This window comes from Hemiscyllium ocellatum, chromosome 7, assembly GCF_020745735.1.
Source record: "Hemiscyllium ocellatum isolate sHemOce1 chromosome 7, sHemOce1.pat.X.cur, whole genome shotgun sequence".
Lineage (NCBI taxonomy): Eukaryota > Metazoa > Chordata > Chondrichthyes > Orectolobiformes > Hemiscylliidae > Hemiscyllium > Hemiscyllium ocellatum.
The window spans coordinates 63,505,533-63,528,009 of record NC_083407.1 but is presented as its reverse complement, the minus strand read 5'-3'; the positions used below and the strand labels follow the sequence as shown (position 1 = coordinate 63,528,009).

General features: G+C 41.9%; 1 protein-coding gene across 1 annotated transcript; it reads left to right on the top strand.

Moving 5' to 3' along the window:
- The first annotated feature begins 3,779 nt into the window (after positions 1–3,779).
- klhl23 (kelch-like family member 23) lies at positions 3,780–22,116 on the top strand. The gene is made up of 3 exons (XM_060827766.1): positions 3,780–5,010; positions 6,670–6,822; positions 21,794–22,116. Exons 1-3 carry the CDS (start codon positions 3,780–3,782, stop codon positions 22,114–22,116), a joined length of 1,707 nt encoding a protein of 568 aa, XP_060683749.1.
- The last annotated feature ends 361 nt before the right edge of the window (positions 22,117–22,477 follow it).

Genomic DNA, 22,477 nt, shown 5'->3' with positions numbered 1-22,477 from the left:
ATTTCTTCAAAAATCTCAATCAATTTAGTGTGACACGATTTTCCACGTTCAAAGCCATGTTGACTATGCCTAATCAGCAGCAAGTTTTTTTCCATGTCCTTTTCTCAAACTTATTTTTCTTAAGAGAGTGTACTATTCCACAATAAACAATTATCTACATAACATGTAATAAAAATACTATCTTCTGTGCACTCTTTATCAAAATGTTACTTAAATGGAATCCCTATATCTATCTCCACCGAGGCAATGAGTTTTACCAGTCCTTTACAGTGGCTTTCTATTTTCATCATAAGAAATATCAAAGCAGCTTGACTAAAATATCGATCAGAAATGTTAATATGTAATGCATAGCCAAAAAGACCAGTTCCACGTTCTTTAGATCACCTAAGGATGAGAACAGCACAATGTTTTTACATTAAACTTTTCTGTGTTTTATTTGCTTGTGAAACATTTTTATATGTATATTTCATCACAGTCCTTCCTTCCAACACAGCAAAATTAGTATTTGTGTTAATCTCTCTGCCCAACCAGTTCAGCTGACCAATCAAGCTTCACAGTTGTTTTAGTCTCTTCTTTCGGAGTGGATTGGTATGATTAACTTGAATGTGAACAATGCTGTCTAGAAAGGATTGTTGATCTAATGTTATTACAGGCCCAAGTTTCTGAACAACAAAACCAATATATTTTAAAACTCCACAAGCCTGACACCCAATTTTAAATTCTACTGATTATATTAAGAATAATTTTTGAATATTTGCAGATAATTTACACCCTATACATAAGCCAGCAAAATTTCTATTTCCATAGGTTGACAATCCTCTGGGAAAGACAATGCTCCTGATACCTTTCTAGTTCTTCACTTATGTCATGTGTATGCATGTTCCTTCTTTACCTATCCAAACAGGGTGAGCTCCCCCCACCCCTTTACCCATGGGTCTGGTTTCCATGGTTTCAGTTACCCGTGGTTTACTGTAGCCTGAATATATTACAGGAAACATTCCAGAACTAGGGACTGGGGAGTACTGGGAAGATATGTTTCTCATTTAAATGAATGGGTTTGTTCCTATCCGTGGTTCTGGCTTCTGTGGTAGGTCTTGAAACGTATTCCCCAGGGGTACAAGGGGGATTACTGTACAGGTAACCTCTCCACATGGCTATTCCCTCTATTTACATCATGCTGTGAAAGTATTACTTGCCACTTACCAACCCAATTCTGAAAGTTGTCTGGATTTTGTTGTAAGCTGATACAATGTGTTTTACAGACAAAGTCATTAATGAAACTGAAGGAACTTTCCCTAACCACCCATGAATGAACTAAAGATTTTATAACACCTTGTGATAAAATGCTGACTTGATGTTGAAGGCATCTGTATGTCAGTTTGTATCCATACCAAGATCAAAGCTGTGACAATGTCTGGAACCAAGTGATTCTGGCAGAACCCAAATTAAGCATCAATATTATTGGTAACATGTGCCATGACATAAGTGGTGGGTACATTGTTGGAGGGGAATCTGAGAGATAAGATTTGCATGCATTTGGAAAGGCAAGAATTGATTAGGGATGTTCAGTATGGCTTTGTGTGTGGGAAATCATGTCTCACAAACTTGATTGAGTTTTTATGAGGACGTGACTGAAAAGATAGATGAGGGCGGAACAGTAGACTTTGCATGAACTTTAGTAAAGCCTTTGACAAAGGTCTGCATGGTAGACTGGTTAGTAAAGTTAGATCACATGGGATTCAGGGTGAGCTGCCAATTGGATATAAAATTGGCTTGATGGAAGGAATTTAAAATATCACACAAGACCTGGTTGTGTGTTGTGCGGTTTTGACTTTGTCCACCTCAGTCCACACCAGCACCTCCACCTCAAGGTAGAAAACAGAGGTCGGTGGTGGAGGGTTGTTTTTCAGGCTGGAGGCCTGTGACCATGGGTGTCCCACACAGATTGGTGCTGGATCCACTGTTGTTTGTCATTTATATAAGCAATTTGGGTGAGAATTTAGGAGGCATAGTTAGTAATGTGGCAGATAATACCAAAATTGGTGGAATACCAGACAGTGAAGATGATTATCTCAGATTACAAAGGGATCTTGATCAATTAAGTCAATTGCCTGAGGCATGGCAGATGTAGTTTGGTTTGGATAAATGCGAAGTATTGCATTTTAGTAAAGCAAATAATGGTCAGACTTCTATAGCCCTGGTTACTGTTGTCAAACACAGAAACATAGGGATTCAGGTACAAACTTCTTGACAATTGCAGACAGGTGGTTAAGAAAGCATTTGGCATACTTGCCTTCATTGCTCAGACCATTGAATATAGGAGTTTTGATGTCATGTTGCAGTTGAACAGGATGTTGGTGAGGCCACTTTTGGAGTACTGTGTACAGTTCTGGTAACCCTGCTATTGGAATGAATTATCATTAAGTTGGAGAAGATTCTGGAAAGATCTACAAGAATCTTGTGGGGAGTGGAGGTTTTGAGTTATAAGGAGAGGCTGGACAGGCTGGAACTTTTTTCACTGGTGCACAGGAAGTTGAGGGGTGACCTTATAGAAGTTATAAGGTTATGAGGGGTGTAGAGTGAATAGCAAAGGTCTTTTCCTGAGGGAGGGGGAGTTCAAATCTATAGGGCATATTTTTAAGGTGATGGGAGAAAAATTTAGAAAGCACTTATGGGGCAACTTTTTCACACATAGTTGTTCATATGTAGAATGAACTGCCAGAAAGTTGAAAGTTCACTGTAAGAGTTCACAATTTTTTTAAGGCTTTGTAAATACATGACTAGTCGTAACTACTTACTTTGCTGTTGACCCTGCTGAAGCAGTTTTCTTATCAGTGACTGGCTTGAAGGTGTTTTCTAAATTAATTAATGGGATGTGTGCTTCACAGGCTGGATATTGCCCATCTCTAGTTACCCTTAAGAAGACCAAATGCTTGTTTTATCTGGTTCAGTTGCAGAAACACCCTCTGTTAATCAGCTGAGTTGGAGGAAAGCCTGCTATTAAAAGAACCTGTTAACTTAGTGGAAAGCTCATTAAGAACAAGCCACTTAGCTGATCTCTCTTCTCTGAAAGGAAACCACCTTCTTGAATTCAGGGTGAGACCTATTTGTTCTTTGGAAAGAATGATTGAGGAAACAGCCCAAGGTTGTATCTCCTGAACAAACTGATTTTGCAAGTTTTCAGAGATGACCATGCATGACTCGTGACTTGATTATGTGAAAATCACAGCAACAGACTCTTGAAGATTCTGTGCTTTATTCTTTGGCCATCAATAATAACCCATTGACCAAAGGATTTTCTTTCCCAGAAGGACAATCTCTGAGAGCAATTTTGTTTTCCTTTCTATGAATTTTCATTTGTGTTTTGAGGATTTTTAGAGGGATAATCATTTACACTTCCATATTTCTGACTGTATATGTTAATCCGTTATTGAATAAGATTTGATTTAATAACAAACCCCTTATTGTGCTTATCAAGAAACCTAGTTGAAAGGTTAAAACCTAATATGAACAAGGTATTTAATTGGCCATTGACTCCAGCATCTGCAGTCCTCACTTTCTCCTATTTAATTGGCCATCTTGGTAACTCGGAAAAGTATTCTCATTTTATGTTGTAACTCATGAATAAGTGGGATTACAGATACAGTGCACTCCTCCAGCCTCAGACATGACAACACCACATGGCAAATTAAATATCAATTGATTAAATACAATCACTTAGACTGTTAAATCAAATTATATGGAGAATGCCAATAATAAATTTATTTTTTTTTACAGATATGGCTGGGAAAGGATGTGAACCTTATACTTATGAATTTAAGGATACATATCATTCTGCTGAATTCCTTGATGCGTTTAAAGAATTTTATTGGAATCAATTATTCACTGACATTACCTTGGAAAGTTTCTCAGGACAGCTATTTCATTGTCACAAAGTTGCTCTAGCAGCTTGCAGCACTTATTTCAAAATAATGTTCACAGCAGATATGCGAGAAAAAGCCACTAGGATTATTAAACTTCCTAGTATCGATGACAGCATTTTGGATGCCCTTGTAAACTATGTATACACATCAGAGGTGTTAATAACCAAACAAAATGTCCAAAGCCTGTTAGAGACTGCTGACCTCTTACAATTTATATCTATTAAAAAGGCATGTGAAAACTTTCTGGTCAGACATCTAGATATTGACAATTGCCTAGGAATGCATTCTTTTAGTGAATTCCATACTTGTAAAGATTTAGAGAGAGAGTCTCGTAGGATGATCCTCTCGAGATTTGAAGATGTTTCAAGACAAGATGAATTTTTAGATATCAACAAGGATAAACTACTCTTCATTCTGTCCAGAGAGAACCTTAATGTATGGAAAAAAGACATACTTCTCGAAGCCATTATTAAGTGGATTGCATATGATATAAAAAATAGAATTGAATGTTTGAAGGAGTTATTAAAATACATTAAAGCTGATTTGGATGAAGTGTACCTCAGAACAGCACTTGAGTTGAATGGGCAATACCTCCTTTCAAGTGATATTAAGATGCATTCTTTAAAATGCCATGTACTTAAACCAAATGAAAATGGTAATATAAATTCACAAACTTGCAAAATGTCAACATGTGCTATGTATATAGTTGGTGGTTATTATTGGCATCCACTTTCAGAGGTGCATATTTGGAATCCTTTGACTGATTTATGGACACATGGTTCACCAATGCCTGACCACAAACGAGAAAGTTATAGTGTTGCTGCTTTGGGACCAAACATTTATGTGACAGGTGGCTACAGTTCAGATAGCCTGGAGGCCCTGGACACAATGTGGATTTATAATTCAGAAATGAATAACTGGACGGAAGGGAGCCCAATGTTGAATGCTCGTTACTATCACTGCTCAGTGGTGATGCATGGATGCATCTATGCAATGGGTGGCTACAGAGGTGGTGCTCCAGCACGTGAGGCTGAATTTTATGATCCTCTGAAAAGGAAATGGATTTCAATTGTAAATATGTTAAAAGGTATGTGATAAATTTCAGTGCCAGTAATCAAGTAGAGATGTAAGCTGCAAATTGTTTCTGATTGAAATTAAACAAGACTCTGACACCATAGCCCAAATCTTAACCAATCCCACTCAATCATAATAGGGTTCGACTGGATGGGATGGTTGTTTGATAAACTAAGCTGATTCATGCTCTTTTGAAGTCAACAGAGGACAACATACAGTCCCGTTTATCTTTAAAAATGTTGTTAGAATTTAGATAAGTGACTCTATAAGGTATGGTCATACCTTATAAGACTGTATAAGATATGGGTCATGATTTGGAGATGCTGGTGTTGGACTGGGATGTACAAAGTTAAAAATCACACAACACCAGGTTATAGTCCAACAGGTTTAATTGGAAGCACACTAGCTTTCGGAGCGACGCTCCTTCATCAGGTGATAATGGAGGGCTTGATCGTAACACAGAATTTATAGCAAAAATTTACAGTGTGATGTAACTGAAATTATACATTGAAAAATGGAAATATTGACTGTCTGTTAATCAATCTGTTAATCAATTTTTCAATGTATAATTTCAGTTACATCACACTGCAAATTTTTGCTATAAATTCTGTGTTACGATCGAGCCCTCCACTATCACCTGATAAAGGAGCATCGCTCCAAAAGCTAGTGTGCTTCCAATTAAACCTGTTGGACTATAACCTGGTGTTGTGTGATTTTTAACTAAGATATGGGTGTACTTTTTGCAAAATGGAGGTGGGATCATATGCATGTAATGATAACTTCCCTGAAACTGATATTGAGTCAATATTCTGACATCATCCACTCTTTGGTTTCACGACAGCAGTTTCTGAGTCCAGAGCGAAGGTCCTTGAGTTTGGCAGACAATCAATTGACTAAAAGGACAATAAGAGTCTTTTGAACCATGAACTCTTTCTTGTCCATGAGTACAAAAGATTCCATATTTTGTCTGCACTAGCTCAGGGACACCCAGAACTGTGCACAGTTGACAGAGCTTCTTCAATGAAATAGTTAAGTAGGAAGATCTCTGATCAATTACATTTAAGAATTCCAGCCATAGCCAGGTGAGAAATTGATGTTCAAAGTACTTCTGTTATCGTTGGTCAACAAATGACAGACAACTTTTCGGAAGGTATGTAATCTGCCTAGCACTTCACAGTTACTAATCTCCAATACAGCACACAAGTAGTTAATGGAGCTCCATGTTCCACATCTGTTAAGAAACAAGAGATCAAACCACTGCAATCAATTTCAGTAGCAGGAGGTGCAACATCATCTTCTTTCTCCTGGCTATGTGCCCTTTCACAGGGCAAATTATATGAACACCAAATTTAGCTGGAAGGTAACCAAGTATAAAGGTAGAGGTTCTCCTTCCTCAAAATATATGAATTTTGGGAAAGAGCATCAACAAAACCACCCCCTCTTTGGAAATTGGGTTCTCAAAGTAATTATGGTGGCACCTTTCTGACATGGAATATCCATAAGATTCTGCCTATTTATATTTAAAAATTTTGATAGTGATGTATTTCAACTTCAAACAAATTACATTTGTGAATCATCACTTAAAATGTAGCGTACATTAATTTGAAAACAATGCTAGAGTTGCTGTTCCCTCAGGCTTTTATTTAGTCACTACATTAATTCTCATGGGCAGGTGTTGGAAATGCAACAGCTTGTGTCCTCCGAGATGTTGCCTATGTAACAGGAGGTCACCATGGCTACCGAGGAAGCTCCACTTATGATAAAATTCAAAGCTACAGATCGGATCTTAATGAATGGATGGTCGTAACCATTACCCCACACCCAGGTACATGACAAGACTTTTAATAAATTCTGACTGATAAACCCCTCCTTTTGGTTTTCACTTTCAGATCAGTTGCACATAATGACTTGGATTTTCTGGTCACCAGTAAATGGCCAGTAAGGCCTTTGATTACCCCTGGATTTGTCCACAGATTTTTAATGTGCTTTTGGAAATCTTTGTGAAGCATAAACAAAGATGTATTTATTCAGTTCATCAGAAGATTTGCTCGAGATATGGAGAATCTAAATGAGAAATATTAATTCAGGCAGGGTTTACAAATGGAGAGCTCTGTAAAATTTACTTGGTGGTCTTCCCGCTGCCTACATTTCCATCCCTGACTTGTCTTATATTTTATGGGGCCAAGGAAGTTCTAGGATCATCCTGCCTCACCTCATATGATGATTTATGTGATCAATTATTAGCCACATAAGAACCACTTCTTGTACGATTGCAATTTTGAGGCTGCAGAAGGAGAGAATGGACAAGAGGGATCAGCAGATTCATCGAAGCATATGGGAGAGGGGGTCCCTCCTTTTATGGAGCTCTATCTGTTCAAAATCTCTCCTTAAGGTCTTCCCAAGTGTTTCCTCCACCACCAGCCTTTTCGATCCAACTCTTTACACATCTACTCCACCCCTGAGAACTCCTTCTGGTCCAGCTGCAAACCTTACTGGATTTCTGGCAGCTATAACAGATGACTTCCTGTAATCCCTTCAATGACCACCTCAGTGACAATTTAGAGACTACAGCATCAAACTGGCTGGCAGCTCTTTTGGATGGAAGTCAATACGTGCTCCAATAAAGCAAACTTATCACAATTGAAACTGTACAAGGAAGAAAGTGAAGTATAAACACAGTTGCATTAAAACAAAGATTGCAATTAAGCAAAATCACTAATAGCATGGACTTAAGAATGTGGTGTTCTCTGAAGATATCTGTCAGGAAATGTTAATGAGTGATTAAAGATTAAGGAAATAAATTATGAAAGTGAAGAGAATTTAAATGCAGAATTATTCCACCTTTGTACAACTTCTTTATGGTATAATAACCATTACCTTTTAGGAAGCAGTTCACAACTTTTAAACATATTTACTGATTAGAATTAAGAGTCTAATGATGACCATGAATCCATTGTTGATTGTTGGACAAAAATCTGGCTCACTAATGTTCTTTAGGGAAGGAAATCTGTCACCCTCCTGGCCTGGCATGACTTCAGACCTGCAGAAATGTGTTTGACTTTTAAATGCATTCTGTGCAATTAGAGATGGTCAATAAATGTTGGTCTAGCCAGAGATGCCCATGTCCCATTAATGAATTTTAAAAAGACAGTGACCTCTAGCAGATTTTCACATGCAGTTCTCCGCTGCTCTCTATGAATGCACCATACTTCCATAACACTACTGTCATATTATCTCGTCAGCAGTGAAAGTGCTTACTGCTGCTAGGACCTTTCAGGATTTAAGGCCATAGCCATAAGATGTGGGGTCTGAATCAGACCACTTGTCTGTCAAGTTGGCTCCGCCATTCGATCATGGCTGATGTTTTTCGCAAATCCATTCTCCTGCATTCTCCCCATAACCCAGGGGCAGCAGCACTGCCTCCCTGTTTGATTCCAACCTTGGATGACTGTGTAGAGTTTGCACATTCTTCTGTATCTGTGTGCATTTCCTCCAGGTTCTCCAGTTGTTAGGTGGATTAGCCATGCTAAATTATTCATTGTGTCCAGGGATGTGTCGGCTATGCAGATTAGCCTTGGAAAATGCAGTGTTATAGGGATAGGGTCAGGTGGGATGCTCTTCAGAGGTTTAGTGTGGATTTGAGAGGCCAACTGGCCTGCTTCCATATTGTAGGGATTCTAACCCTTCATCCTCTATCTTGGTCTTAAATACACAAAATGACTTCGCCTCCATAGCCCTCTACAGCAATGAGTTCCACAGATTAATCAGCCTCTGGCTAAAGAGATTACTCCTCATCTCAGTTCTAATGGATTGTCCCTTCACTCTGAGGCTGTGCCTCTATTTCAGACTTTTCAGTACTCTAAGTTTCAATCAGATATCTCTCGTCCTTCTAAAGTCCAATGACTACAGACCCAGACTTGTCAACCTCTCCTCATATAGAGTAATAGAGTCATAAAGATGTACAGCATGGAAACATACCTTTCGGTCCAACCCGTCCATGCCGACCAGATATCCCAATCCAAGCTAGTCCCACCTGCCAGCACCCGGCCCATATCCCTCCAAACATCCCTTCCTATTCATATACCCATCCAAATGCCTCTTAAATGTTGCAATTGTACCAGCCTTCACCACATCCTCTGGCAGCTCATTCCATACACGTACCACCCTCCATGTGAAAAAGTTGCCCCTTAGGTCTCTTTTATATCTTTACCTCTCACCCTAAATCTATGCCCTCTAGTTCTGGACTCCCCAACCCCAGGGAAAATACTTTGTCTATTTATCCTATCCATGCCCCTCATAATTTTGTAAACCTTATAAGGTCACCTCTCAGCCTCCGACGCTCCAGGGTAAACAACCCCAGCCTCTTCAGCCTCTTCCTGTAGCTCAGATCCTCCAACCCTGGCAACATCCTTGTAAATCTTTTCTGAACCCTTTCAAGTTTCACAACATCTTTCCGATAGGAAGAAGACCAGAATTGCACGCAATATTCCAACAGTGGCCTAACCAATATCCTGTACAGCCGCATTATGACCTCCCAACTCCTGTACTCAATACTCTGACCAATAAAGGAAAGCATACCAAACGCCTTCTTCACTATCCTATCTAAGTGCGACTCCACTTTCAAGGAGCTGTGAACCTGCACTCCAAGGTCTCTTTGTTCAGCAACACTCCCTAGGATCTTACCATTAAGTGTATAAGTCCTGCTAAGATTTGCTTTCCCAAAATGCAGCAACGCTCATTTATCTGATTTAAACTCCATCTGCCACTTCTCAGCTCATTGGCCCATCTGGTCCAGATCCTGTTGTAACCTGAGGTAACCCTCTTCATTATCCACTACACCTCCAATTTTGGTGTCATCTGCAAACTTACTAACTGTACCTCTTATGCTCGATCCAAATCATTTATGTAAATGACAAAAAGTAGAGGGCCGTCAGCCCTGAGATCATTCTTGCCAACCTCCTCCCCCACAAGACCCTCCATCCTTCATTAGATTAGGGGCCCAAAACTTCTCACAGTATTTCAAATTCGATCTGACCAGTGCCTTATACAGATTCAGCACTACATTTCTACTCTTGTATTCTAGCCATCTTGAAATGAATGCTAACATTGCATTTGCCTTTCTAACTGCCAACTGAATCTGCAAGTTAACTTATGAGGATCCTGAACTAGGACTCCCGAGTCCCTTTGTACTTCAGATTTCTAAAGCCATTCGCTGTTTAGAGAATAGTCTATACATCTATTCTTTCTATGAAAGTGCATAATCTTACACTTTCCCATATTGTATTCCATCTGCCACTTCTTGCAGAACTCCACTTGTCATCCTAAAAAGGACCCCTTAATCCCCACTCTCTGCCTTCTGCCAGTGAATCAATTCTCTGTCCATACCACTACCTTGTCCTTAAAATCATGGGCTCTTCTTTAGCAGCTTCCTGTGTGGCACCATGTCAAAGGCTTTCTGAAAATCCAAATCAATCAGGTCCACTGGCTCTCCTTTGTCTAGCCTGCTATTTACCTCGTCAAAGAATTCGCACATATTTAGAGGAATGACTACCACTTGCTAAAGGCATGCTGACTCCGCCATTTTTTACTATGCACTTCCAAACACTCCCCAGTCTCTTCATTAATAATGGACTCTCAAGTCTTACCAACGACTGAGGTCAGGCTAACAGTTTCCTGTCTTTTCCCTCCCTCCTTTCTGAACCAGGGGTATTACATTAGTGATTTTTGTCCCTGAAAGATCTACAATGCATTTACAATCACCTCTACTATCTCCTTCAGAACTCTGGGGTGCAGTCCACCTGGTTCAGGTGATTTAACTACCTTCAGTCCTTTCAACTTCATCAGCACCTTCTCCTTAGTGATGGCCATTACACTCTCCTCTTACTCCTGACTCTTGAAATTCTGTTATGCTGCTGGGGTTTTCCACTGTGAACAATGATGCAAAGTACCTATTCAGTTCCTCTGCCATTTCTCTGTTTCTCATCACTTCAGCCTCATTTTCCAGTGGTCCAATGTCCAGGTTTGCCCCTCTCTTACCTTCCTAAATAAAAACATTTGCAGTCTTCTTTTATATTGCCACCAATCTTACCCTCATTTCATCTGCTCCTCTTTTGTTTATTTTTCTTGTTGTCCTCTGCTGGTTTTTAAAGGCTTCCCAATCCTTTGACTTCCCATTAATCTTCACACATTGTGTGCTTGCTCTTATACTTTTATGCTGTCCCTGACTTCCCTCATCAGCTGAGATTGCTTCATCCCCTCCTTAGTATGTCTCTTCTTCCTTCCGGGTCAATTTCTGAAGTGCTTCCCAACATACCCCAGAAACTCTTGCTGTTGCTGCTCCACTGTTTTCTCTGGTAGGCTGCCCTTCCAATCAACTCTGGTCAGCTCCTTCCTCATGTCTTCATTGTTTCCTTAACTCAACTGTCATATTGTTACATCTAATTCCACTTCTCCCTCTCAAACTACAGGGTGAATTGTACCATATTATAGTAACTGCCCAACTGCCCACTGGCGGTGGTGGGTGGGGAGGTTTCCTTCACCTTAACCTCCCTAATCAAGTCTGCCTCACTGTACATCACCAAATCTATCATTGCCTGCTCCCTACTGGGCTCTACCACAAGATGCTTTAAAAAAAACCTCTCAGATATTCCACAAATTCCTTTATGTGAAACCTGCCACTGACTTGATTTTCCCAGTACACATGCATTTTGAAGTTCCCCATAGCAGTGCCTTTCTTAGATAACTTTTGTAATCCTGATTGATTTTCTTCCTAAATCCTGATTACTGCTAGGAAATCAAAAACTTTTTTTCCTTTGCAGTTCCTCAACTCTATCCACAGATTCTTAACTTTCTAACTCTCTATCACTTCTTGGTATTGATTTAACTTCATTTCTTATTAATAAAGCAATCCTGCCCCCTCTGCCCTCGAGGTGAAAGTGAGTACTGCAGGTGCTGGAGATTAGAGTCAAGAGTGTGGTGCTAGCAAAGCACAGCAGGTCAGGCAGCAATCGAGGAGCGGCAAAAGCCTTTCATCAGGAATGAGGCTGAAAGTCTCGGGAGTGGAGAGACAAATAGGAGGGTGTGGGGCTGGGGTGGAAGGTAGCCGAGAGTGCAATAGGTGGATGGAGGTGGGGACAATGGCAATAGATCAGAGAGGAGGTTGGAGTGGATAGATGGGAAGGAGAATGGACAGGTAGAACAGGTCATGGTGGCAGTGCTGAGCTGGCAGGTTGGAACTGGGGGAAGGTGGGACGAGAGGAAATGAGGAAACTGTTGAAATCCACATTGATGCCATGTGGTTGGAGGGTCCCAAGGCATTCTTCCTCGAGGTGTTGGGTGGTAAGTGAGTGGCAATGGAGGAGGCCCAGGACCTTCATTTCCTCGGCAGAGTGGGAGGGGGAAGCTGAAGTGTTCGGCCATGGGACAGTGGGATTGATTGGTGCATCGGTGTCTCGGGGATGTTCTCCGAAGCACTCTGCGAGTAGGTGTCCTGTCTCGCCAGTGCAGAGGAGACCGCATTGGGAGCAATGGATACAGTAAATGACATGTGTGGAAGTGCAGGTGAAACTTTGATGGATGTGGAAGGCTCCTTGGGACCTTGGAAAGAAGTGAGGGGGGTGGGGGGAGGTGTGGGTGCAGGTTTTGCAATTCTTGTGGTGTTAGGGGAAGGTGGTGGGAGGGGAGAGTTCATTGTTAGGGGGCGTGGACCTGATGAGGTTGTCATGGAGGGAACAATCTTTACGGAAAGTAGATAGGGGTGGGGAGAGAAATATATCTCTGGTGGGTGGGGTCCGTTTGTCGGTGCCAGAAATGACGGAGGATGATGTGATGTATACCAAGGTTGGTGGGGTGAAAGTTGTGAACCCAGGTGTTCTGTCCTTGCTGCGGTTGGAAGTTGGGGTTTGAAGGTAGAGGTGCGGGACGTAGATGAGATGTGCTGGAGGGCATCATCAACCATGTGGGAGGGGAAATTGCAGTCTTTAAAGGAGGCCAGCTGGTGTGTTCTGTGGTGGAACTGGTCCCTCTGGGAGCAGATGCGACAGGTGCAGAGGAATTGGGAATAAGGGATCGCATTTTTGCAGGATGTAGGCTGGGAGGAGGTGTAATCCAGGTAGCTGTGGGAGTTGGTGGGTTTGTAAAAAATGTCAGTGTTGAGTCGGTTACCGTTGATAGAGATCGAGAGGTCCAGGAAGGGGAGCAAGGTGTCAGAGATGGTTCAGATGAATTTGAGGTTGGGGTGGAATATGTTGGTGAGATTGATGAACTGTTCAACTTCCTCATGGGAGCATGAGGTGGCACTGATGCAGTCATCAATGTAGCAGAGGAAAAGGTGGGAAGTAGTGCCGGCATAACTCCGGGTGATGGACTGTTCCATGTAGCCGGCAAAGAGTTGGGGCAATACGGCTGCCCATGGCTACCCCTTTCATTTGGAGGAAATGGGAGGATTCGAAGGAAGAATTGTTGAGGGTAAGGACCAGTTCAGCCAAACGAATAAGAGTGTCAGTGGAAAGGTACTGTTGGGAATGTCGGGAAAGGAAGAAACACAGGGCTTGGAGGCCCTGGTCATGGAGGATGGAGGTGTATAGGGACTGGATGTCCATGGTGAAGATGAGGTGTTGGGGGCCAGGGAAATGGAAGTCTTAGAGGAGATGGAGGGCATGGGTGGTGTTCCGAATGCATGTGGGGAGTTCCTGGACCAGAGCAATAGGACAGTACCGAGGTATGAGGAGATCAATTCGGTGGGGCAGGAGCAGGTTAAGACAATAGGTTGGTCGGGGTGGTCAGGCTTGTAGATTGTGGGGAGGAGGTAGATCTGGGTGTTGCGGCCTTCCCGAACAATGAGGTTGGAAGCTGTTGGTTGAAGATCTCCTGAGGTGATGAGGTTGTGTGCGGTCTGGGAGATGATGATTTGGTATTGGGAGGTGAGGTCATGGTCGAGGAGGTGGTAGGATCAGGTGTCTTCAAGTTGGCACTGGCTTCAGCGGTGTAGTCGTCAGTGCGTCAAACTACTACTGCACCCCACCCCCCTGCCAACTTGAAGACACCTCCTCCTACCGCCCCATCAACCACGACCTCACCTCCCATCACCAAACCATCATCTCCCAGATTATACACAATCTCATCACCTCAGTGGATCTCCGTTTCTTACTCTCCCAATGTTCCCATCAGTACCATTCCACTGACTCTTATTCGTTTGGCTGAACTGGTCCTCACTTTCAACAATTTCTCCTTCGAATCCTCCCACTTCCTCTGATGAAATGTGCAACCATGGGCACCAGCATGCCTGTCTCTGTTGGCTACATAGAACAGTCTATCCTCCGTAGTTACACCTTTTCCTTTGCTACATTGATGACTGTATCAGCACCACCTTGTGCTCCCATGAGGAGGTTGAAAAGTTCACCAATCTCACCAACACATTCCACCCTGACCTCAAATTCACTTGGACCATCTCTGACACCTCCCTCCCCTTCCTGGACCTCTGTATCTTCATCAACGGAGTTAAAAATCACACAACACCAGGTTATAATCCAACAGGTTTAATTGGAAGCACACTAGCTTTCAGAGCGTCGCTCCTTCATCAGGTGGTAGTGGAGTGCTCAATCCAAACACAGAATTTATAGCAAAAATTTACAGTGTGATGTAACTGAAATTATACATTGAAAAATTGATTGTCTGTTAAGCCTTTCATCTGTTAGAATACCATGATAGTTTCACTTCTTTCATGTGTAAATCACAAAACCTTTTTTTTTAAAAAAGTTGCATTCTCAGGTTTGCTGTTAACAATGGTAATAGCTAGACAATATGTTGAAGGTGTTAGCCCCCTGTGTTCTCTGTCTATGCCATGATGTTTAGATTAGAATCAGTCTAAAAAATGAGATAACGGAGTTTTACATGAATTCATGCAATTTTTGAGCAAAGTACAATGTAACCCTGCAAGTACAAATTCACCCCACAAAATATATGTGTGCATGTGGGTCTTTGTCTGTCTGTGTGTGTGTGTCTGGGTTGGGGGTTGTGAGTGTGAGAAAGTGTGTGTGTGTGTGTGTGTTAAGTCTGTGAGGGGGTGCATGGGTGAGTGCGGGAGTGTTGTGTCCGTAAGGGTAAGTGTGGGTGGCTGTGTGCACGTGTGTGTCCGTATGTGTGTATAGGAGTGCCTGTGTGTGTGTTTAAGAGTGTGTGTGTGTGTAGGAGTATGTGTGTGTGTGTATAGTGCAATGGTGGTCACCTGTAACACAGAGACCAACTCAACACTGGCATTATCTATAAACCCACTGACTCCCTCAGCTGCCTGGATTACATCTCCTCCCACCCTATCTCTTGCAGAAATGCTATCCCTTATTCCCAATTCCTCCACCTCCGTCGCATCTGCTCCCAGAAGGACCAGTTCCACCACAGAACACACCAGATAGCCTCTTTCTTTAAAGACCGTAATTTCCTCTCCCACGTAGTTGATGATGCCCTCCAGCGCATCTCATCTATGTCCCGCACCTCCGCCCTTGAACCCCACCCCTCCAACCGCAACAAGGACAGAACCTCCTGGTTCACACCTTTCACCTCACCAACCTCTGTATATATCGCATCATCCTCTGCCATTTCTGCCACCAACGGACACCACCACCAGAGATATATTTCCCTCCCCACTCCATCTGCTTTCCGTAAAGACCATTCTCTCCGTGACTATCTCGGCAGGTCCATGTCCCCAACAACCCATCCTCTCCTCCTGGCACTTTCCCCTGCCACCGCAGGAATTGCAAAACCTGTGCCCACACCTTCTCCCTCACCTCTGTCCAAGGCCCAAAAGAAGCCTTCCACATCCTTCAAAGTTTCAGTTGCACTTCCACATGTCATTTATTGTATCCATTGCTCCCAATGCGGTTTCCTCTACATTGGGGAGACAGGACGCCTACTTGGAGAGCGCTTCAGAGAACATCTCCGGGACACCTGCATCTATCAACCCCACTGCCCCGTGGCCAAACACTTAACTCCCCCTCCCACTCTGGCAAGGGCATGCAGGTCCTGGGCCTCCTCCATCGCCACTCTCTTACCACCCGACGCCTGGAGGAAGAACGCCTCATCTTCCGCCTTGGGACACTTCAACCCCATGGCATCAATGTGGATTTCAACAGTTTCCTCATTTCCCCATCTCCCACCTTCTCCCAGTTCCAACCTTCCAGCTCAACACTGCCACCGCGACCTGTCCTACCAGTCCATCCTCTTTCCCACCTATCCACTCCATCCTCTTCTCTGATCTATTATCATTATCCCGACCTCCATCCACCTATTGCACTCTCAGCTACCTTCCCTCCAGCCCCACCCCCACCCCCCACTCCCTCCCATTTTTCTCTCCACGCCCGAGGCTCCCAGCCTTATTCCTGATGAAGGAGGTTTGCCCTAAAAGTCAACTTTCCTGCCTCTCAAATGCTGCCTGACCTGCTGTGCTTTTCCAGCACCACACTCTTGACCCTCTGCCCATCTGTCTATCCTTTCGATAATACATGTATCCTTGAACATTTAGTTCCCTAATGTGATCCCCTTGCAGACATGTCTCTGTGAAACCCACAGCATTGAATCTCTCAATTTCAATCTGCATTATAAGCTCATTTACCTCTTTTCATACTGTTAGGCCGGAACCTCGGGGTTCCGGTCTTCGCGAGTTCTTTGGAAGGAGAGACCGCACCAGCTTCTTTAGTTTGGAGCAGAGCACCGTTTATTTTACAGAAACAAAACTGGCAAACTATATAACGAATTCTACAGCATGCAATTCGTTGGAGAAGGCGTTCTGCTTTCCCCTTCGGACTTGGCTCAATTATACTTCGCGCCGCCAGGAGTTCCCGGTCCGTTCTCCCTCGTTCGTCCCCCTCATTGGTCAGTTCACCTGAGAGCGAGGGGGTCTGCGCCTCTATTGGCCGCATCAAGATGCCTGTCCAGCTCCCGCTGTGCCGGACAATGGTACAGCCATCCTGGGGTCGGCAGTTCCGACCCTGCAATCAATAGTCCATTGTTCAGAGTATCGATCTCATTACTATGTGTCTGACAGGCTAGGTGTTTTCCGTAACAGAGTCAATGGTTTTCCGCAAGCGAATTAACAATCATTATTATTTATCATGGGTTTCGATGGGAATTCGTTCTAGTAGGTACATTAACGGATGCTTTAACAATCATGTACTCCGATAGCGCAATTCACACCGTTCGACAGTTACCGGTTCTTTTATTAGTCATGAGTTCTCAATGGGGCAGTCTGATACTGGCTGACATGATCTAATCAGCGAGGAATGTTACTTCAGACAGGTAGCCCTGCAGTTGCTAGGTTTATCCCCCATGGCTGTGATTAACTGTTTGGGGACTGGAACTGGTAATGTCTGCTGTAGCAATAGTGCTACCCTCCCTAGCCCCACTCTAGGCAATCTGATGGTGTATTCTCCCCAACAATACATTGCGTGTATTTAAGTACAACACCCTCAGTCCTGGGTTGACTGCTCCCTTCCTCACAGTTGTTCCCTCATCTGCTGTGCCTGAGGTTAGATTCCAGGCCTTTATCACTCTCTGTCCTATTACTTGTTCTGGAAACTTAAGTAATCTCTGCTGAACCCTGTTCCCATTTAACTTTTCCATAATTTTCCATGAAACTGAACAATCATGTTGCGTAAAGCACTAGTGTCTGTTTGACACTTAACATGCACTTGATACCCTTCTACAATCATGATTTATCACCTCCAGACCTGATGATGTAAATCTGTTACATATTGTAGATTGGTTTGTCAGAATCATTGGCTGACAACTCTCTGGCAGTCATTTTTATAGACTTATCTTGTTTCTTTTAAGCTAACCATTTGCTTGTGACTCACTTTGTGAAAGTTAAAGCACTGCTTTCAATTTTCTTCATTTTATTCATGTGTTATTTTCTACATTGACCTCTTGCTTTGATTTATCTATGAGTTATCTTGGAAATATTTTTTCTTTTTTTTTCAATCCATTATTTTATTTGGCTTAGAATGTCTCATAGCATAATGCCAAAACCTCATCTGTTTTCTAATTAATACTTTCCAGTTGAAGTTCAATAATCTCGAAAGCACATGCATGCGAATAAATTTCTTAAGATTTAAGTTCTTTTCTCTCAGCAAATGTGCTCGCACTGCAGGATCTCAAAGACAATCCTGTTTCTGATGAGATCGTCTGTCCAAATTTTCAGGATCCAGTCAGAAATCTCTGTGCAGTCACATAAAGATCAATATTCTCCCAATCCCTTTGAGCTGTAATGTTGAACATTGTTCATACAGAACATTGAATCTCGCATTAAAGCCTGTAAGATCTCCTCTGTGGTCTTTCACCTCCTCAGCGATATCAAAGTTGCAATATAGTAGTGCTCTTTCCTCAGCACTGTTAGAAGAGTTGCAACTCTTTATATAATCAGATTTTTAATCAATTCCAAAGTTATTTCATAGGTTGCCACTGGGAGTGGAAAAAAAATCCAATTCTGTCTCATTTAATTTCCACAGCAACAAGAAATGGAAAATCCAAAAATATTTTGACTCACTCAGTAATTCAATATTGGAGTTGAAAATGCGTTGCCGGTTAAAGCACAGCAGGTCAGGCAGCATCCAAGGAATTGGAAATTCGACGTTTTGGGCATAAGCCCTTCATCAGGCTTATGCCCGAAACGTCGAATTTCCAATTCCTTGGATGCAGCCTGACCTGCTGTGCTTTAACCAGCAACGCATTTTCAACTGTGATCTCCAGCATCTGCAGACCTCATTTTTTACCCCAATTCAATGTTGGACACTGCATTTCTTCATTTCTTCCTTGTTGTTCCTTTCAGTGGTTGGTTCTCCTTTAGCTGACATATTTTCAGTAGCACCAATATCACACATAAAACCTTAGAAACTAAGAGCAGTAGGCGATATGGGTCTTCGAGTTTGCTCAATCACTCAATAGGATCATGGCTGATCCTTTGTTTCAATGCCATATACTTACTTTTCCCTCATACCCCTTGATACCAGTAGAAACGAGAAATGCATCTATTTCTTGAATTTATTCCATGATTTGGCCTTCAGAAATGTTTGTAGTAGAGAATTTCACTAATTCACACTACCCTTCGAGTGAAGAAATCTTTCCTGATCTCAGTCATCCAGCATCTACTCCACATGCTGAGACTGTGTGCCCCAGTTCTAGGCTTGCCAACCAGGGAAACTATCATTCCTGCATCTAGTCTATCCAGCTCTGTAGAATTTTATATATTTCAATCAGATTCCCTCTCATTCTTTTAAGCTCTAGTAGATACAGACCTAGATGAACCAATTTCTCCTTATAGCTCAATCCTGCCATCTCTGGTATTAGCCTCATGAACCCCCCTCTTTGGCAAGCATATCCTTTCTTAGGTCGGGAGACAAAACCATGTGCAATACTCAGGTGTGATCTCACCAAGGCTCTGTAAAGCTGCAGTAAGACATCACTACTTACAATGAAAGCCAATAAACCACTTGCCTTCTTAAGTGCTTGCTGCACCTGCCTGTCCATTTCATTGACTGGTGTACAAGGACACCAAGATCCCTTTCTTATATCCAAACTTCCCAATATATCATGACTTAATATTCTTCCATTCTGTTTTTCACATTGAAACATACAACTTCACATTTAGCCATGTTATTCTGTGTCTACCATGTGTCTGCTGACTGACTCATCATGTCTAAATTACCTTGAAGCTTCCTCACAACTCACAGTCCTGTCCAATTGTGAAATAAGGAAGGTTGGAACTATTGCATTTGTACCCTTATTTAGGTCCTTTGTATAAATCATGATTAGCTGTGGCCCAAGCACTATTCCTTGTGATACTCCATTAGTCCCTGTCTGCCTTTTGGAAAAAGACTAAATTATTCCCATTCTCTGTTCCCCCTATGTCAACCAATTGTCAATCCATACCAATTGATTATCCCAAAGCCCATGTGCTTTAACTTTACTCACTAACCTGTTAGGAAGGACCTTATAAAAAACCTACTAAAAATCCAAATACACATCTACTGGTTCTCTTTTATCAATTCTACTAGTTATATCCTTAGCTCTTCTGGATATTTTAAGCACAATTTGCCTTTTGTAACCCTTCTGGCTTTCTCCAATCTCCTTCATACTTTTAAGTATATTTTATATTAGATTCCAGCATTTTGCCCACTACTGATGTTAGGTTAACTGGTCTGTAATTATCATTTTTTCTTTCTCTCATAGTGGGTTTACATTTGCCACTCACTAATTTTTGGAATTGCTCCAGAGTCCATAGAATTTTGAAAGACACTATGTTACAAATGATGTTATTAAATGGCTACCATCCATTGCAACAAATCACATTACAACAGATCTTGATAACACATGACTATAGTAAGCTAGCCAATACACTAAATACCATTGCATTTCTACAAAACTCGCGCTCCTGAAATCTGTCCCCTTGGTCCTTATGTAGATGCAAATATAATGGTGAGCAAAAAAGAACCATTGTGGCCCTTAAACACTATTAATGAGCAACAATGGACTAAAATAAACCCATAGATAGGCTATTACACAAAGGTTCAGGAAGACAGTACTCATCATACAGCATTGTAACACTAGTTCCAATGTCTCTTAAATACCCTTAAAATATAATTTACCTGAAACTATATCTATCTTTGTTAAGTTTATGCCTGAAAACATAAAAAATGTTATAAAAAGCAAATCGGATAATGGTTGAAATAATTATAATTATGGGTGGAATCTTCTTTCTCAAACTTAAGTGTTGGGACTGTTTCTATTGCCCAATTTTGTAAAGGTCAGAGGCTTTTAACACTGAGGTGCGCAATTTAATACTTAGCCATGTTGTTCTGTATTTGCATGTGTTTGGGTTACTAAGGGCTGATTTTTTAACTGACCTAGGGATAAGGCTACCTTCATATTTGCTGTCCAATAAAGGAATAGCAGGCGGTTATGGACAATGGAGCACAGTTTACTGTGGTATACTCCTGTGGAGGCTAGAAATTCTCACTGTGAGACCAGCGAGAGCTCTGAGTGACATACTGATATGAAGAGCAGGAAGGTACAGCAGCTGCTGTTAGCTGAAGCAGATTAAAAATTTATTGCATAAGGCCACTAGAAACGTGCTTCTCTATAATTTCTTCATCCAATGACAAGGGTGTAATGAATGCAGCAGTCTTACCAGTTGCTGCTGATAAGCTTGTCCGCAACATCAAAGGTTACAAGACACCTACTGTGAAGCTGCTTTCTGTCATCCATAAACAGCTTGCAAAATTCCAGTTGTGATCAAACAAATGAGGCTAATTTTAAAAAAAGCAAATTACTGCAGATGCTGGAATCTGAAACCAAAAGAGAAATGCTGGAAAATCTCAGCAGGTCTGGCAGCATCGTAAGGAGAGAGAAGAGCTGACGTTGAGAGTCTAACTGACCCTTTGTCAAAGCTGAGGCTAATTGCTCTTGTGTGGAGATCTAGTAACTGGGTGGATAGCTACTGGAGCAGGGAACAACCACCCTTTTCTGAGAAGATCTCCTGAAAGCAGGAGCTTCTTAGAGATGACCTAATGAGCAGTGGTCTAGATTTTCATGTCTACCCCGCTACCTCTTCAAAGTAGTCTTTACTGGGCTGGTAATAGAATGTCAAATTGGCCTTGTTTCGATTTGTTTATGTCAGCATATTTGAAAACTAAATGTCATGGCATTCAAAGGTTTGAGAGTTGGGGAATAAGATATCTGAAATGGTTACTGAGAAATAAACACAACTTCTATTGGGTGTATCTTATAATTGTGTTGCTTTCTTTTTCTAGAGTATGGACTGAGCTCTGTGGCTCTGAATAACAAGATCTACCTTGTTGGTGGCCAAACAACTATCACTGATTGTTACGACACAGAAAAGAATGAATGGAAACAGATAGCTCAAATGAATGAAAGACGAATGGAATGTGCTGCAGTAGTGATGAATGGATGCATTTACGTTACAGGTGGATATTCTTATTCTAAAGGAATTTACCTTGAGAGTGTTGAGAAATATGACCCTGAACAAGATTCCTGGGAAATGATAGGGAATCTGCCTAGTGCCATGCGGTCACATGGTTGTGTAACTGTATATAATGTAGAAGCACAATTGTAATAGGCTTTCAATCTGAAGATCAACCATCATCCAACTGATTGGTGAAACAAGCTTGATGGGCTGAACAGTCTATTCTTGTTCCGAAATGAATGTAAAAAACAGTGTATAATTAGAGGACGCACAGACAGGTATGACTTATTTAACTCTAGGATGTAGCCAAGCATCTTATTCGGTGAGAAAATATGGAAGTCAAGGAAAAAGGGGATCCTGTGGGAAAGAAATTTAACAGTGATTTCACTGAATGATGGAGTAGAACAAAGAACAAAGAAAGTTTACAGGCCAGGAACAGGCCCTTTGGCCCTTCAAGCCTGTGTCAATCCAAATCTACTGTCTAAACTTTTCACCCAATTCCTTAGCATCT